We start from the raw sequence: 14,706 nt of genomic DNA, 5'->3' as shown, positions 1-14,706 counted from the left end.
TATCAGATTTTTATGCAATGTTATTGGCATATTGGCAAACTTTTATGAGTTTTACTGAAATTAAGAAAAATATTTAATTTAGATGCTTGTTTTAGACATCCTGAGGACAATAAGTAAAAGATTATTTGGGAAAGAGTCTCTAATATTTGTGTTGCTATTTGCAGCATTTATTTCAATTCTTTTTGTATACCGTGGAGACTTACTTAGGATAATTAGGATGTAAAAGACAGTCTTTTATGTCTGTACTATATGTTTTGATTCCTTTGTTGAGTTTTTGAGCTCTGGGCTCAGTAGATAATTGTGTCTCTTAGTAACTTCTTTGCAGCTCACATTGTCCTAAGAATATGTGATAGCAAAGATATCAGAATTGGTTTTATTATGAGGACAGGTACACAACTTGCATCCAATAAACAATAAGTCAGTATGCAAATAAATTATTTCTCAGGATTTTCCATACTGGTGTCATTTTCCGGTCTTAATAGTTCTTCCCATGTTGTTAACATGGTCAACAAAAGCTGAACTGTTAACATATTTTGCAAATGTTAATAATGTACATAATAGCACTACGCCTACTGAACTGAATATTCTTATATACAAATATAAGAATATTATAAATTTATATTTTGCATTATTTTATTACATGGAAACTGTAATATAAAGGCATTTAACTTTTCATACTGTATTCAGAGCTTATGTTGCTGGAATTGGAAGATTTTTAATGAAGACAAGCTGGAAGACTTGCGCAGGATCAAATACAAGCCATTTCCTTTAGGTTGGTTCTGTCAACTGTTAAAAAATGCTATATATGAATGAAGGTAGAGGCACTTGAAAGTAAATTGTTGCTCTAACTTTATTGCTGTTTCAATCTCTTGACACTTTCAAATACAACCAATATATACAACCCTGTCTTACTAGTTTAGTTTAATTTCTGTGCCTGATTCTAGAAGATCTTGATTATGGTTTAATTAGTGATCTTTCCTCACTCATAGGCATGCCAGTTTACTCATGAAACTTTCTACACAGTAATGGTATTTTGTGATTCTTCTCAATGTTTTTGCTTGTTTTTTGGTTTGCTTTACATTAACAGTTGACACTCACTGCAAAGTCTTTACCTTTAGAAGTCCTTCCCTAGCAAATGGAAAGTTATTTCCTTCCACTTACATATGATTTTCCTGCTTCCCCTCATTCCCCAGTCACAGGAATAATAGGGTAGTATATTGCTATAGACTGCCTTCACAGATTCCTCTGGTTTCACACCCTACTTGCTTAGTATGATACTGAGGGAGATGTCATGTTTTGTATTAGAGGAAGCAGCTTTGTCTCACAGCAGCTTCTTGAGGTAACAGCATGGCAAAAGTATGTCCCTCTGTGTTGTCTGTTTCATTAGATTCTAGTCCCTTACCCACTTTTTCCAATTTTTTTTAGCAAAAGAATTGTAACCACAAGTTCAGTGTTTTCGCTAGCCTAATTGAAAACAGTTCCTACGTTTCTATGTTTACATATTGTTCACATTTTGCACAGTTTAAAACTCTGCTGCTTCTCTGTTACATTTAAATATTTTCATTTTTACCTGTGGCAAATGAGCACTGGTTTTATCTGACTGTTCTATATCAGTTGTCTTACTGTAGCTATTGTGATTAATTTCAATATGTTAAATATCTTATAGATTTTTTTTTCCAGACCTGTTAATTTGAAACCAAGATAATGTGCAGGTTCTCTTCAAATTAAGCAGCTGGAAATTGTATCACTTGCTATTCATGTTTTCCTTTCTGTACACCTGTAAGCTCTGGTGGACAATGTCATGTCATCAGATACATATTTTCTTCTTAATTTCTGCTAAGGTATTATTTGATATTTATAACTTTTCTCATCTGAAACTAGCAATATATTTTGTTCCACACAATAAGCTCAAAAGATAAAATACACTAGGTGATCGTCATTTAAGAGACTTAATAAAGACAATTTTTTTCCATCACTGTGATTATCATGGTAATTTTTTTATTGTTAGATACGTAACAATGAGATAGAGAAGACTTTCTTTTGACTAACATAAATTAGTTTTTAAAGCCTCTGCTATAAGTTGAGCCTTTAAGAGTGCTCTGAATGAGGAAGAGGAAAGATCTGTACATGTTAGGGAGAAAAACACTTTCAGGAATAAGGAACAGCTAAAAACATTTTGAGAAATGGAAGCAATCTTGTGTTCATTCCTGTTTCTTGAAGGCAATGATGATAAAAGAAGCGGGGGGAATAGTGGAGGGATATTTACTTTGATGAAAGTATTCCTTGGAAGTGTTGCTTGTTACTTACCAGAAATTGCCAGTAACAATGGAATTACTGGGAGATAATGTATACTTGGGGTGCTTACAAGCATGATGAAATTTGGAATGTTGTTTGGGATGCAGTGCTTTTTGCTTTGGTTGAAGTCTAGCAAACCTGTTCTGATAAATGTGTATGTTAACTGTATGAGATTGTCCTACTGCAGCTGAAAAACTTGTGAAAATGTTCAGCATTGTAGTCTTTTATTTGATAAATATACATAAGAGCTATGAAGCCACTCCTATTCCCAGAAGCTCAAGTGCTACTAAAGGATTAAGAGAAGGGTCCTGATCTCTACATCAACTTATGTTCTTTGTAATACAACACACTGTATATAAACACAGCACTATGTAACTGATCTTGCATTTTTCAGCAGACACCATAAATAGTAATGTGAATTAATAGCATATGATTGAAATTCAGATATTTTTGATGGAAGGTTTTTTGTAAACATGGGTTTCTTTAATATCTTGTCTTCAGCTAGCTAGTATGTTTCAGTAGAAGAACTTCAGGAAAATATGAACATTGCCATCATTATTTTTTAGAAGTTACTAATGTGGTTCTTTAGTAACAAAAATTCACCTCTAAATGCAAAACCACATAATGACCTTCTTGTGTTTGGTTGCTAATGAGGCCTACTTAAGTCCTGGCATAGGAAAGGGGCATTAAAGGAAAAATTACACACTCTTAGATTTGTTTATTTTGTGATTAAACAAAGTGGTGTATTTGCCTAAAAGGGTGGGGCTTCTCCAAATAGCGAGAGTTCCTGTCACAGGGAGCAGTGTAAAGTTTACAGTTGAATGTCCATTCTGCATGGCAGTAAAACTGGAGTGGTTTATGAGTCAGTGACTTGGGGTAGGAAGAAATGGTTTTTGTATGCTTTTTCAGTAATGAATACATGTTAAGTAATTTATGGCCTTATCATACTTGGACTTTTTGGCAGGGTCTCTTGCAGTATTTTGAGGGATAATGGTTTTATTGTGGAGGATTAGTATAGATCAGATATACAGTGAGGGTGGTGAGACACTGGGACAGGTTGCCCAGAGAAGTGGTGGATGCCCCATTGCTGGAAAAATCTGATGGCAAGTTGGACAGGGCTCTCAACAACCTGATGTAGTTGAGGATGTCCCTGCTTATTGCAGGGGGTTGGACTTGGTGACTTTTAAAAGGTCCCTTCCAACTCAAACTATTCTGTGAGTCTGCCTGTTTGAATCTGGCTAGACCACTGGTTCATGGTACAGTAGATGAAATTTGCTTTCTTTATTTTTTTGAGATCAATTTAATAACTAAACAGTTCACCATATAATAAGAGCCTATTGAGAATTTAGCAATTTACTTTCATAAAGAACAAAGGAAGATGTCAGAAGTTCACATACCAGAAGTATCTCCGTGTATAAGAAATTATAGAAGACTGTAGTTGAGTAGTAAAGGTTTGGTAAGTTCCACTAGTTGGATACCATGGCTCTACCTGTTAATGGCAAAAAAAAAAAAAAAAAAGTGCACAAATTTTATCCTTAATTAGGGCTTTATTCAAAACTTTTAATTGAAGCCATCTGTTTTTAAGTTTCGACACAAACAAGGTTGTGAATTTGAGGTAGAAACTACTAGAAAGGATTCTACAGGTTGACTCAAGCAGGCATGATGACCAAGTGACCGGTGGTTTTCTTCAATTTAAAAATATTGCAAATTCTTTTTCTTTTAATGTAATAGTGAGCAGTATTTTGTGTTTAAGGTGGTAATGTTTCATCTGACAGGATAATGTACAAGTACAAATGTCCTGTTCATATGTAAGGTTAAGTGAATGTCCATTCATATAAAAGTATATAGTCCACTTCATATAAAGGTACTAGCCTTTACCTGAGGCTGGTTTATGGTCAATTATTTCTGTAAGGGAGGTTTTAAAGGAAAATGGTTTTAGTTTAATAAGAAAAGAGAGTCTTTACTTCTACAAACACTGATAGAGTTATTGGTAGTTTGATGTGGTGTGTGTGGCAGGACAGCCACTTTGTAGGAATGTAAATCTTCATATATATGATGAATAAAGCTAATGATAAAATATGATAAAATTTAATTATTGTTCAGTTGAAACATAAATATTTGATTGCTTTTTTTTTTTCAGATATTAAGTCCTAAAAGAGGTACTTGTTTTAGAGAAATACAATGGACGACGTGAAAAAAGTTTATAACAACTCTTGCAATGATGGACTTCTACTTAGAATGGGCCTTAATGATAACAAAGCTGGAATGCAGGGTTTGGATAAGGAGAAAATAAATAAAATCATCATGGAAGCTACTAAGGTTGGTTTGATTACTTTTTTCCTGATACTTTATTTGTAGTCCAGTATTTTAAGACTTCTCCCTTCCCCAAGTTTTATCCCTCACTTGTGTATATGGATAGTATCTTCTTGGAAGAAACTTATATGTGGGGAGGAAGAAGAAGGGCCATAGTTTAGTGTACTTTAGAGTATTGTTGTATTCATCCATAAGGACATGGAGGAGGACAACTGAGTATATGCTTAAGTGCTCCCTTTATGTCCAAAGCAGTACATAAATACTACAGCATTTGCCAGAGGTAATTGTGAAGGCTGCTCTTTTCCTCCCCCTTTCCATTTCTTTTGTCCACCCCATCATTAATCAGCCGAACAGACTTACTTCTTTTGGTCACCTTCCTGTAACTGATGAATTTGATGTAATCAAGTATTTATATGATGAAGTTTTTACTCCCTGTCTTTATGACTTTGTCAGTATTCAAGAGAAGTGGCCAGTAGTGTGCAGCTTTATACTAAAGATCCACAGACGCCCTCACGACTCTTCAAATTATTGAAATATTTATCATCCTAGTTGTTATTGGAGAGTTCCAATAGAACAATATAGGGATAACACTTTATCTGAGAAAGTCAGGGTTTTCTTACTTTTCCTTGCACAAGTGTGTATTTTATTTGGTGTCACCATGTCCCAAGATTTTGTGCTTTGATGTTTTCCTCATGCATTCTGTGTTGACTAGTATTGCTCTGTAGTGATCTGCAGTGGTGGGGCAGAGGGAGAAAGGAAAAGAGAGAGAGAAAACATGCTGCAAACAGTTCTTATGTAGCAAGCTTTTTCCTTTTTTTGCTTGCAGTTTCACATTGATGATACTTTATATGCTGTCAAGCTTGTTATTGATAAGTTGTTTCTTCTGTATATTGTATTCACTCTTTCTTGAAAACTGTGCTTTATCATACATACCCCAGATAATTATATTTACATAAAATATTTTGTTATAGCAATTTCTGTTTCATTTCCTGGTATGAAATAGAATGAACTGTAAAATAGGCTTTCAAAGCTGACATACAGGCATCTAACTACTAGAATATATTTCTGTCAAAAAGTGCAAGAGTTTATAATTGCCAGATACACATCAAGAAATCCGAAAAGAAGCACTGATTCTTTTCCTTAAGCTTTTCTATAATCTTTAAAATTACACCCACAGACACTACCTGCAGCGTACTACATGAAGGTTTCTGGCATTTCAACTGGGAAATACTGCAATAAATCGAAAAAAAATAAAAATTACTTATAATCTCAAGAATTGTGCTGCTTTCCACACCTACATTTTAGTACTCATTTCTTTCAGTGAGTCTCAGCAAGTCATATTTGATGGCATGGGGCAGAAAAGATAAAGGGCATATCTGACATTCAAAGAAAACACACCCTAATTTTTTCTAATTAGATATTTCTTCTAATGAAACATGACATATTACAGCTCTGCCATCGTCTTTTTTTATAGTTATTATGAAAGTCGCTATTTTTGCTTTTTATATAAATGCTTGAATCTAACTTGACTGTGGCTGAATTCTTGGTATCAGTGATGGTTTGGTCATCAGACACTTTGACCTAAAGATGTGTTCATTTTTGCAGATTTTACCAAGTAGTTCAACAAAAGCCTTTTCTTGCAAATATTATTTCACTTGTAAGCTAAGACATGTTGCAAGAAAAATATTTTATTTCCTAGTTTTGAATTTTTTATCTTTTCTACTTCATTATATGTCCTTCTTTCTTTGTTCTGAGTCAGGAGGGAAAGTCACATTATGCATTCTGTACATGATTATTGTCTTTTTATTACATTTCCTTGTATTCATACCTTTTTTTGAAGGAACAATTACATATATGAGAGCAACAGGGCTTTTTTATACTCGTTTAGTTTTCATCATCCTCTTCCAAATAGCTTCTGATTCTGCAGTGTCCTTCAAGATTAAATGGCCAACAAAATACTCAACATTACAAGTGAATTTGACTTATACAACATCATTATATTATTTCCATAGTTATTAAGCTGTGTGGAACTCTGAAAAAATGCTAAAATAAATTTTTATTAGAGTTTTGTACTCCATACCTTGGAGGTGTTGCAAAGAATAGTTTGACTTTTATCTATTTTTGCAAAATTTTTATTGTCAAGTGTTAGACTAAATAAGCATACAAAGTTCTCTAAATAACTCCTTAAACTCCTTTGTGCAGGATAAATATATGTGTGTAATTTGAAGAGATGTAAAGAACCAGTGGTCTTTTTTGTGTGTTTTTATATGAAAATCCAAAACATGCATTAGAAACCATCTCTCTGTTTTATGTTTTCTGTATTTAAAGATCAAATGTGGTTGCTTGAAGACAAGGTAAAGACAAAAAGAAAAACATTGTGTTCTTGTGATTATTTTTCTTTCAGGGTTCTAAATTTTATGAAAATGAACTTAAGAAAGATCAACAAGTTAACCAACGAATTGAAAAAATGATGCAGCTGAAAGAGAAAATTACAGCACAACAGCTCTTGAAAGCACAGATGCAGGTACTAATCTTCTAAAGACTTACTGGGGTAAATATTGAATCATAAACATTTTGGTGTGTTTTGGTTTATTGTATTAAATTCTGCCAATAAGCACAATGTTAAACTACCATTTGATGTTAGGCATACAAGGAAAAATGCTAGGTTTTTTTTAGTTATTTTGCTAGTGTCATCTTAATATAAACTTGCTAGAACAATAGTTTGTAAAATTACTTTGAAATGTTCTCTAAATGAGTAAAATGAAACAAATTAATTCCTATGTTTCCAAGTCTGATGAGTTTGAAGTTACATCATTATGATTTATGTAAAGGTTTGTTAAATACTTTGCTGATAAGTATCATATCACTAGAATTTACATATATTTGTGTTCAGTGGCCTGCGATGGAATGAGAAGGATCAGAGTTATCAATAATATGCCGATTTTAAGCTAATTAGTGAAAGTCATCCTGGCACGCAGTCACAAGAAATGCAAGTGTCCTGAGCTAGACAGATGAAGAGGCTATTTTTCTTTTCAAATGCTAATGGTAGATAGTAGTCTCCAAAGTATTACAGTGTATGAAACGTTAAAAGAAAGGTTGCACACCAAACATTACTAGGCACAACAGAATTAAAATTGTTTGTAGGAGCCGAATTCCTTTCCATTTGCATTTGTACTGTGATTCAGTCTTTAAATGGTTGCTTGCTAGTTTTCCTTGACCGGGTTCCTGTTTTATTCACTGCACATAGCGGGTTGTGTTCACTGAGGTGCAAATTATTCAATATTTATTGTCCTTAATGTTCGATGGGCGGCCCCAAGCTTTATTTGTTGAACTCTAGTCTAATCCAGTTTTGAATGCAGAATTACTGATTTTCTAATGGAGTTTTTTATGTTGTACACCACATACTGTGAGTTCTTAATTCTTGCAATAGTCCAGAAAAGTAGACTGATTTTTTTTTGTTTGTAGATGAAGAGCTGAAGCACATAAAGATTAAACACATCCTTTAATTTTCAGTGCCATTGTGAGGATTAGAGGTTGAGCTCTTTTTGGTGTACAATGTTTTTGTTCATTTCAGGTCTACAAATCACTTCCATACTTTAGATGCCAGTGTTTGAAATTTGTTCCAAGAAAAGTTCGCCATTCTGAGTACATCTGAAAAGTTTGTTGTAAGCCTGTATGTCACAATTGTTTTTAGTGAATCTTTAACATGGATTAGTTATGACTCTGCTTGTTCAGGATTTTTTGAGTTAACTAAGGTAGCTTTTAAGTAATATAATTACAGAAAAAGTGCTTCTCTGTCCATCCTACCTTCACCAGAGAACTATTTATTTTACAGAGAATATTCTTTTTTATAAAACGAAATACATGAATAACACAAATTTTATAAATAATGTTATTATATAGTTATGTAATGAGAGAATATGTAGTGCACTTTGTGGAAATCAAAACATTTCAATTGCTTTGTCTACCTTCATGTTGTCTTATTTTGGAAATTGATTCCTTGATATTGCAATATAATTTTATACTCTTTTAATATTTCTTATAAAAACTGGTTTCCATAGAGGAAAAAAGAAACTTAAGATAAATTCTCTTGTATATGTTTTACTGGGACCTGAGTTTCAAATTCCATGCTTGAAATCTTTATGCTGCTTGCTGAAGTAGCAGACATCTTTTATTTCCGATAGATAAATTGTAAAGTCAGCTGTGATACTGCATGAGAAATGTCATTAGAGGAGTATAGTAGGCACACTTTTTTGCTTCCTAATTTGAGATCTTTGCTGCTGTAAAAACATCTTGAAACATTGTATTTTTGTTCTATTCTCTGTATGCACATAAACTCTGATTTGTGATGGTTGTTGCCCTCATTCTCCCCAGCACAAATTCTGAGCATTTTGCTCTCTCCTCTGCTTTCTTTTAATTTGTCATATCCTGAATTTTCCTTTCTTGTTCCACATTCACAGATCACCATCAGTCCTCTTTACAAAACAGTCCCATAGTCCTCATTGAAATTGTCCCAGAGTCCTCATTGAAATTTGTGGACTTGAAGCCAGTCATCTCTCTCTTTATTTGATATTCTTAATACCTTGCCCTTTTCCTGTTTCTTACCTACCAGCTACATCTCCCCAGACCTCCACCTTTTGCTTTGCAAATCTTTGTCTTGTTAGGTTTTCTTAATAATTGCTGTGTGTTGTTTAATCATCTCCATTCAGTTATGGATATAGTCAGTTCTTATTATCATCTTCTCTGTTGTTCTTATCTATTGAGTTTTTAACTCTTCTTTTTAGTACTGCCTTCTGAATAAAGAACCAGTTCTGCTAAAATTTTAAGTGGGAAGTAGTTAGAAAGATATCTGTATATCTACCTCTATGAACACTGCATGTTCTCATCTTCAAATGAAGTCTTCTTTGTATGATGGTTAGAGGCTCAGGTATGGTTTCCTAAGCCGGCAGTTGATTTAAGTCCTGTAAGGTAAAACCAAACAAAAATGTCTCCACATAGTGGACTTTTGGACAAAATCCTGGTTACATGGTGGGAACAGTAATATGAGTGAAATGTAGGTTCTGCAACACAATTCTGTTGTTTTTGCCATTAGAATATGTGGAATTCCTTGAGGTTCAGCAGTAATTTAAAATAAATTAAAAAGTGTGCAGCTGCTACTGGATTTGAAAACTGCTGTACTAATGTTTGCTGTTTTTATTAATCCATGTTTGGTTTATCCTGGATGTTTATTCTGTAAATAGTTACCATTGTCTTGCTTTTGTTGACTTTTCTTTCTTGCTTTGAAAACTTGCATATTCTACTGTGGGATAGGAAAAAAAGAAATTACTCTCCAAATTGTCTAGAAGAGGTTATAAGGAAAATTAAACTTCTAATTATAATTTGTAGTTTTTGGTTGTTTGGTGGTTTAGTTTTGGTTTTTTAAAATCTATCTTAGAAATATGTATTGAAAAGTATCTCTACTTTATAAAAGTTTATTGAAAGCAGCTTTTAAAAACTTGTCAGCCTGGCTTGCATGTAAGGAATTACTCCACAAATTTTAAGGAGAGGTTCATTAGGTGCCAAGAATTCTCTGAGTAGATCTGGTTGTGTTTTGTTTTGGCATATTACTTGTATCAGTTTCTTTCGCTGAAGAGTAATCTTTTTGTATTTCTTATTAGTTTAATGTGATTTTGCTTCATTCTTTAGATGTGTATGTTAGTTAATCAGTAAGTATGATGTTAGCAATATATTTAGGGAGAAAAAGCTAAACAGAAGTTTGTTATAAATGTGATAAACTGAAATGCAGAAGTTATGCTACTGGAGCAGCACTTGATAGTATTAATTAAACAATTTGAATTTGAGAGCAACCTGAAAATTATCTGTAAAGCAGAATTTAAAATAAGGATGCTTTTGATTAATTAAGTGTGACATGAGTCCTTTTGAATTAGTAATATAGTGGAAATAATGTAAATACCCCACGTTTGTTTGTTTGTTTGTTTTTGTTTGTTTCTTTGAATGTCTTCCCCCTTGCGCTTTTGATTTGTCTGAACTAGTTTTCTCAGCCTCAGAGAACATAGTGTGCTCTTCTGAGTAGCCTAGTTAAAGGCTCTGGTCTAGCATTTCATCCCTCATAGCAGCTCGGAAAAAAACAAAGAAAATACTTTGTAAATCATTAATCAGCAATTTAAATAGAACATTCCAAGCTCACTTGCCTTGGTTCAAGTGTTTTGAGCTCAGACAGTTCTTGTGGATGAGGTTTTTATGTTTTTTTATTAAGCAGTTCTGTTGAGGGAAGTAAAAAAGAGAAGAACCATGCAAATTGCATGTAAACATTCCTCTCCAGGACCATAAATGCATTATAGTCAGTCCAGAGACATTTCTGTACTGGTACCCTGATGTCAGGAGAGTGTGTGTGTCCTTGTGCCTGCAAGCAAAGTGAAACTTTGGTTCCTTTTTGCTAATTCCATTTCTTGCTGTGTTATCTTGTGAAGCCTATCAGGACTTCTTACTAGCAGTAGCAGCCTTTTGTTGTGTAGATTGAGGTTGCCTAGCCATCAGTATGGTTAGGCAATCTTATTTTGGTAGCACATTCTTTTGGGTTTTTTCCCTGTATTTTCCCTTATTTCTAGAATGATGTGTGATGCTGTTGCCACCATGGTCATCATAAAAATCCCATGTCAAATATTTCGCAATTTTTCATGACAGCATGGTTCATACCTCATTCATAGGTCAACAGTATTTCAGGAACAAGAACATGACCTGCATGACTTTTGGTAAAAACACCAGCACAATCAGAGTACTTAATAGAGCAGTCTGCCTCAAAACACCATGGAACTGATGAAGCAGTACTGCTCACATAGACATACATCTTTAACATTTGGAGTGAAACACACTTGTGTATAGGCTATTCTGTAAATAACTTGCACTTTTCTTAGCAATCTAGCCTTATATGGTATGGGTTCCTGTGACAGAAGTTGAGGACTTTTATTGAGGGATTGACAGTAGCTTACTTTGTTGTAATTGAACATGGGTGTTTGAGACCTTATTTCTGGCAAGACAAAATAGGTGGATATGTTCTGTGAGCTGCTGGTCTTCTCTTCACCATTCTAGGCCAATTTTTTGAAGTGTGATAGCTTTATTTAGGAATGTTGGAAAGTCTATAATAGCATGTTTTCATTTTTTTAAAAATAGCTTGCATTTCTAAAACTAAGTGCTTTAAATAAAGCGTCATACTCAAGGGTCTTACAAAGTTTATTTAAATCAAATACATCTTTTTTTGTCGTGTTATGTGGAGTTTTGTTGTTTGGTGGGTGGGGTTTTCTGCTGGTTTTGGCTGGGATAGTTAATTTTCTTCACAGCAGCTGGCATGGGGCAGTGTTTTGGTTTTCTGCTGAAAGCAGTGTTGATAATAAAAAGATGCTTAGCTATTGGCGAGCAACACTTGCACAGAACCAAGGCCTTTTCTGCTCCTCTCACCACCCCAGCAATGAGGAGGCTGGAGGTGCACAAGGACTGTGAGGGGACACAGCCAGGACAGCTGACCCCAACTGACCACAGGGATATTGCAGATCATACAGCATCAGGCTCAGCCTACAAAGTGGGGTGTAGATGAATGAAGGATGGACTTTTGCAGCTATGGTATTTGTCTGCCCAAGTAACTCCTACATATGATAAGCTGTTTTTCCTGGAAATGGCTGAACACCTGCCTGCTCATGGGGAGCAGAGAATAAATTCCTTATTTTGGTTTGCTTGCATGCACAGCTTTTGCCTTCTGTGATAAATTGTCTTTATTTCAACACCTGGGCTTTTTCATTTTTATTCTTCAGACTTGTCCACCATGAGGGATTCAGTGCCTGCAGGAGCTCAGTTGCCAGCTGGGGCTAAACCATAACAGCTGTGTTTTTTTTCACTGGGTTTTTTGGGATCTTCTTTTTGCACCAGTTGCTGCAGCAGCATTCTCTCTGAGAGCAAGTTTCCTCCAAAGCTTTGTCGGGGTTTTTTAGTTGGTACTGGTTTGGTGGGGATTTGATTTGTTGAGGTTTTTCTCTCTAACTATATGCAAGATTCATCTGAGTTTTAGGATCATCTACCCTGTTGCACTTCTGCCAGGTTAATAGTATTTCAATTACTGATTTATTCTGTTCAGGTAGACAAACTTGTGATAGAACTGGAACAGAACCGTAACCTTAGCAGTACAATTGTACACATTGACATGGATGCCTTCTATGCAGCTGTGGAAATGAGAGACAATCCAGAGCTGAAGGAAAAACCTATAGCAGTGGGATCAATGAGTATGTTGGTAAGGCTGAATGTTAAACTAATACAGAAATCAATTGCATGAATGTTAAGCCTAATAAACCATAAAACAATAGCAGAAATAAAATGACACTGTTTTATATGAAGTGTGGAAAACCCCAAAATAATAAAAGGAAACAACAATTCTTAGACTTAATGATGTAAGCTGGATTTTTCAGTAAAAAGTGTACTAATTCAAATTTAAAGTATTAAAGCAGATTGAAACGCAGGAGGAGGGGGAGTGAAAATGTGTATAAACTCTTGGCTTTGTCAGTCTTTTCTGTAGGAGATATGTGATTTGAACTTTCATTTTTATTTAGAACTATTTAATTCTAAACTTGAAGGAAAGTTTGATTACTGAACACTAAACTTACTTAATCTCTCTTAAGTCCACCTCAAATTACCATGCTAGGAGATTCGGGGTGCGTGCAGCCATGCCTGGATTTATTGCTAAAAGGCTATGTCCTCATCTAACTATAGTACCACTAAACTTTGAAAAATACGGCAAAGTGAGTAAAGAGGTAAGTCTGAAAGTGGTCTCTAACCAAAAGTGAGTGTACTTGCTTTTAGACTGTGTCATTAACATCAGTTCTAGATAGTATGAAAAGTGATAATTTAAATATTAAATTCTTCAGTAATGCAGCTTTAAACAAAAGTCTGACAAAATATTTGTGCTCTTGGACAAGGAGATGAAAAAGCATTGCACTTACCCAATCTGTCAATTCTACTGAAGTTAGTAGTGTTGCTGATAAAAGTTTTGAAAATCTCTTGAGTTGTGTTGTTCTTAAAAGTTAAAAATCATGGAACATAATCTAATTACTAGGAAGTTGCAAGTAAATAGGAGCCATTGAGATGGTAATTTCATGTAATGTGTAATCATGCTTTTGAATACTAATTACTGGAGAGAAAAACAAAGAGCATTAGTGACTTATAAATGCAGATTGATTTTTTTTTTTTAATTAGGGATTTCGTAGAGCAAGAGAAATATGGAGAAAAGAAATCATATTTTGCTTTAATGGAAGTACTTTTACTTAGTGCCAGAGGAAATAGTTATGATAGATAAAAGCCTGTTAATAAAAAGGATAAGAGGTCTTTTGTACATTTTAAATCAAACTAGTGCATGACACAAGTCTCCTGACTTTAAAAAAATTGTGTCAGGCTTCTTTATTTTTATGAAGCAACAAATATACAAACATAAAATAAGATATTAGTTGATTTTTTTCACTTCTGGAAAAAAAAGAAAAGTAAAAAAGACACATATAAATATGCCATATTTCAGAATATTTTTGAACTTAAGGATCTTGGATTTCATGATGTTTATTTCACAATGCGTATTTCATTTGTTGTTTGATAGGGTAAAGTATTAAAGTATTAGAGATTTGGCTTAGTCTGAATTTTTAGTTATGGTTTTCTTTTGGGATTTGGATTGAAAATATTTAAATTTATTTCATATTGTGTTTTAAAATTCATAGTGAATCCTATCTTCATTCCATTTCAGAAAGATGAATTGCATGTGGACAAATGTAATGTCTAAGAACTTGAGTCAAACTGATAGGAAAAAACATAGAAAAAAACATAACACAGTTAGATTTTCCTCCAGGTTTTAAAAAAAAGAGAGAGGAGAGAAGGTAGAGATTTTATTTTGACCATTTATTTTATTTTGTTTCCTTCTAGAAAAATGGACTTATAACTAAGGTTTTCCCAATAGGTTTTGCCTGTGGCATTAACCACTGCTCTGAAATATTTTCTGTAACTTGAGTTCAATTAGGATTTTTTTGTTGCTGGTGGGTTTCTTTAACCTTTGTATATGTGATGTTGGACACA

At 34.0% G+C, this 14,706-nt stretch overlaps 1 protein-coding gene across 16 annotated transcripts in view; it reads left to right on the top strand.

Moving 5' to 3' along the window:
* Positions 1-14,706, top strand: part of POLK (DNA polymerase kappa) — a 32,913-nt gene that overhangs the window by 4,078 nt on the left and 14,129 nt on the right. For 7 of the 16 annotated variants that reach the window (XM_038124376.1, XM_038124379.1, XM_038124377.1 and 4 more), the window contains 5 exons: positions 688-772; positions 4,436-4,614; positions 7,013-7,132; positions 12,734-12,886; positions 13,272-13,403. In XM_038124376.1, coding sequence (XP_037980304.1) covers positions 4,477-4,614; positions 7,013-7,132; positions 12,734-12,886; positions 13,272-13,403 — 543 coding nt within the window. In that variant the 5' untranslated portion in view covers positions 688-772; positions 4,436-4,476. Of the gene's footprint in view, positions 1-687; positions 773-1,666; positions 1,842-4,435; positions 4,615-7,012; positions 7,160-8,182; positions 8,282-12,733; positions 12,887-13,271; positions 13,404-14,706 lie in introns of those variants that run through there. The other 9 variants (XM_038124378.1, XM_038124380.1, XM_038124375.1 and 6 more) reach the window with 5 other exon arrangements.

Source organism: Motacilla alba, chromosome Z (assembly GCF_015832195.1).
Source record: "Motacilla alba alba isolate MOTALB_02 chromosome Z, Motacilla_alba_V1.0_pri, whole genome shotgun sequence".
NCBI lineage: Eukaryota > Metazoa > Chordata > Aves > Passeriformes > Motacillidae > Motacilla > Motacilla alba.
The sequence above is the reverse complement of the archived record's forward strand: the minus strand, read 5'-3'. Positions and strand labels throughout refer to the sequence as shown.